The sequence below is a fragment of the Triticum dicoccoides genome, chromosome 6B, assembly GCF_002162155.2.
Source record: "Triticum dicoccoides isolate Atlit2015 ecotype Zavitan chromosome 6B, WEW_v2.0, whole genome shotgun sequence".
Taxonomy (NCBI): domain Eukaryota; kingdom Viridiplantae; phylum Streptophyta; class Magnoliopsida; order Poales; family Poaceae; genus Triticum; species Triticum dicoccoides.
Genome location: NC_041391.1, coordinates 8571922 through 8575152, shown reverse-complemented (window position 1 = coordinate 8575152; position 3231 = coordinate 8571922). Strand labels below are relative to the sequence as shown.

The window sequence follows — 3231 nt, the reverse complement described above, 5'->3', positions numbered from 1 at the left end:
TTACCTAAGTAGAGCACATTAGCAGATCTTGTATGATCACACTTCCAGATCCACTGCTTTCCACCCAACTCCCCTGACTACAAGCAAAAGAAGCCCAGAAACAAATGAAAATAAAGATAAGTTGAGTCAACGAAGAAGGCATATGTGCAAACTGCAAACCACTAGATAGTAGATACTCATGTAACTAGAGTATGGGAAACTAGCTCTTGTACAAAGGATAGTAAACGAAGCCACGTCTATTGCCAGGTCCGGAAAAATGAATGGTTGGACTTTTACGAGGGAGCTTGTACCACTTATGGCCAACAAACCGAAACAAAATATGCACAGGTTGGGAAACCTGACTTATCAAACAAGCATTATATAGTTATGTGCGAAACTAATGAACTAGTACTACGTTTGGATAAAAATTAAAGTGCATGTATAACAAATTGAGGATTATCACCCACCAAAAAAACGAATTGACAATTAGTATCAAGATCGCTCAGGATAAATTAAATCTTGCAAGGAAACATAGTGAATGAGAAAACCTAACAAGCTTTAAGCTTCTAGATGTGCCAGGTGGTAAACTATTCACATAGCAAATGGTATCACTATATTCTCTTACTACAGTTGTTGCCAGTTTCCAATTGTTAGAAACTCTCTGAGGAAAATATCATTACAAGCACAAAACCATAGTATTTAGCTTGTGCAATGTAGGCATGGGGCCCCTACCTGCAGTATAGAAATTTGTGTAGGGATAAAAGGTGGCGAAACATATGGTGTTTCCCTTAACAATACGTTTGATCTTCATAGTGTCAAGTTCGAGTGTGAAATTTCCAGTCGTCGTAGTGAGAACAATCACATTTGTGTCCTCGTCATAACCGACAAAAAATAAAGAATGCATTATCCTTGGAAATATCCCCTCTAGTGGAATGGTTTTCTGCAGCATCACCCATTCGACAACACCATCACAATTAGATTTCCTCTCCCATAATTGGATGGTCAGGTCCAACAAAATGGCGAGGCCAAGTCCACCATCATCCATTCGTAAGATTTGAAAACACCCATCAGAAATATAGTTGCATGCCGGCTTCTCGATGAAACTGAGGCTCTGAATTTCGACATCAAGCACAAGTATATCACCTCTAGAAATCAACCAGCAAAGCTCATTCCCAACTAGGATGCTCGGCCTTAACAGAGAAATTGTACGTGATATCGCGGTCGAGAAAACACCTCCCCAAACACCAGATGCCGAGTCGTAGACAGAACAAAATGCCTGCGTATTGTATCCACCGCAGCAGACCAAAACCAATTTAAACGGGCTCGAGAAGCAATCTCCATGCACAGGCCCGTCAACGGCATCAGCGCACAACACCGCGCCATGCCACATACAGAAACTCTCTGTAAATGCGTCGTCTAGTCCTGGTGGAAAAGCCACGTTGTGCTGTTGGCTAGTGAGGGGGTCCCACACGACGGCCTGGCGCACCTGCTCGTTGATTACAACAGCAAGGCCATGGCGGCAGCCCATGTATTCTCCATGGTTGCTGTATGGTGTGCTTCTCTTGGGCAGGGAGAAGCAGTCCGCGGTGATACGGTCGGGCGAGTCCATGATGGAAGTGAAGCGGTCAGCATACCCTTCAAAGAAGCCGAGCAGAGGAGGCTTCCGGTGGTGCTTGCGGAAGCGTTTGCGGAACTGGGGATCGGAGAGGATGCTGCCCCAGCGCTTGCATACGGTAGACGCACGGGGGAGCGAGGACGGATTCGGGGGGAGGCGGAGGAGAATCTCGATGAGAAGATTGTCGTCACCGAGCACCTCAGACACAGACACAGGGCCGGCTTGTAGCACGGAACGCCGCAGCCTCCTGCCGTCTACCCATGGCGGTCCCGTATTGGGATCAACCCTGAAACAGCAACAGCCACCAACAAATGCAATCAATGGACTGATTTCTCCGATGCTTGGCTCCAGCACGCATATGCACATCCATGGAGCCAGCATGCATATATAGCGCAAAAATAAAGAGGGAGAGGATCTGGATGGGGAATCTTACCCTTGGCCTTGGGGAATCTCAGCATCATCTGGATCCATCCTTTCTCCTCTCTCTCCACTGCTGCAGGTAGCAGGGGAGGAAATCTGGCTGGCTAGGGTTTACTAACAAGCGAAAATTAACAAGAAACGAAAAAGGAATAGCTACTGCGTAGAATTGGATGGAGAAGGAGAGGAAGAAGAAAGGGCGGCCTGATTTGTAAGCAGAGCCTGCCCTGTAACATTGGCCCATCCAAGCCCAGCCTAATCTGTTCCTAAACTGAAAAAGAGCCCATGTACTCATCATAGTTTCATAATTTCATAATTCGTCTTCTGAAATTCACCTAAAAAAAATTTCGTCTTCTGAAAAATTAATACAGTATCACCTTCGTTCTGCTAAAACAGAAAATTCACTTCGTGTGTTTCTCAAAAAGAGAACAAAAAGGAAACATGTGTGCTTTTAGAATTTTGCATGGCTTTTTGTGTGCTAGTAATAAATAAACTGTCTGGATGGATGTGCGTACGTTTGGTTCACAAAGATAGCAAAGCAATCAAGAATTTATGAACGGTGAAAGCGGGTCTCAATTCCGATGTTCGGTTCAAACATTATGATTTTTCTAAAATCATAAAATTCGAGTTAAATGCGTTCACACTTGTTCGCGTGCGTGCTTTTCACGAATTTTTTAAAGGAGTGTCTACGTCTCAGTCGACTGAGACTTAGTTAAGTCTCAGTCGCTGACGTCAGCACCATCGGCCCTAGGCCTGTTTGGCGGCTGGTGCTGTTTCGTTGTCTGCTAGCTCGTTATCTTCACGTCTTGGGCTGGGCTTGCCCCATGTGACTTGTTTTCTTCTTACCGATTTAATTTTCTTCTCTATTCTGCCACAGGTACAAATACACGGCTAGCAAACTTGCTGGCTCCTGGGAGAAATACTTCGGCCTATTCAACAAGTGGAAAATGGAGAGATGAAAAACAATGGATAAAACACTATAGAAATAATTTAAAATAAAAAGCATAAAATAAAAAGATAATAGTTATGTGTGGGCAACTAGCCCAGCGCACACCCTAGCTACGGGTTTAAATATTTTCTGGTTTAGTTAGAAAAATGAATTATACTAAAAAAGTTGGAACATGAATATTTTTGATTTTTTTTCCTTTCCTTTCTTTTGTTTCTCTATTTTCTTGCTTCATTGTTTTTTATTTTATCTACTCCTAGGGGTAGTTGCCTCC

The 3231-nt window shown here is 43.8% G+C and overlaps 1 protein-coding gene across 1 annotated transcript; it reads right to left on the bottom strand.

Moving 5' to 3' along the window:
- Window positions 1-655: 655 nt before the first annotated feature.
- Window positions 656-2065, bottom strand: LOC119320523. The gene is made up of 2 exons (XM_037594586.1): window positions 2026-2065; window positions 656-1860 (listed from the first exon to the last, which is right to left on the bottom strand). Exons 1-2 carry the CDS (start codon window positions 2063-2065, stop codon window positions 656-658), a joined length of 1245 nt encoding a protein of 414 aa, XP_037450483.1.
- Window positions 2066-3231: the final 1166 nt, after the last annotated feature.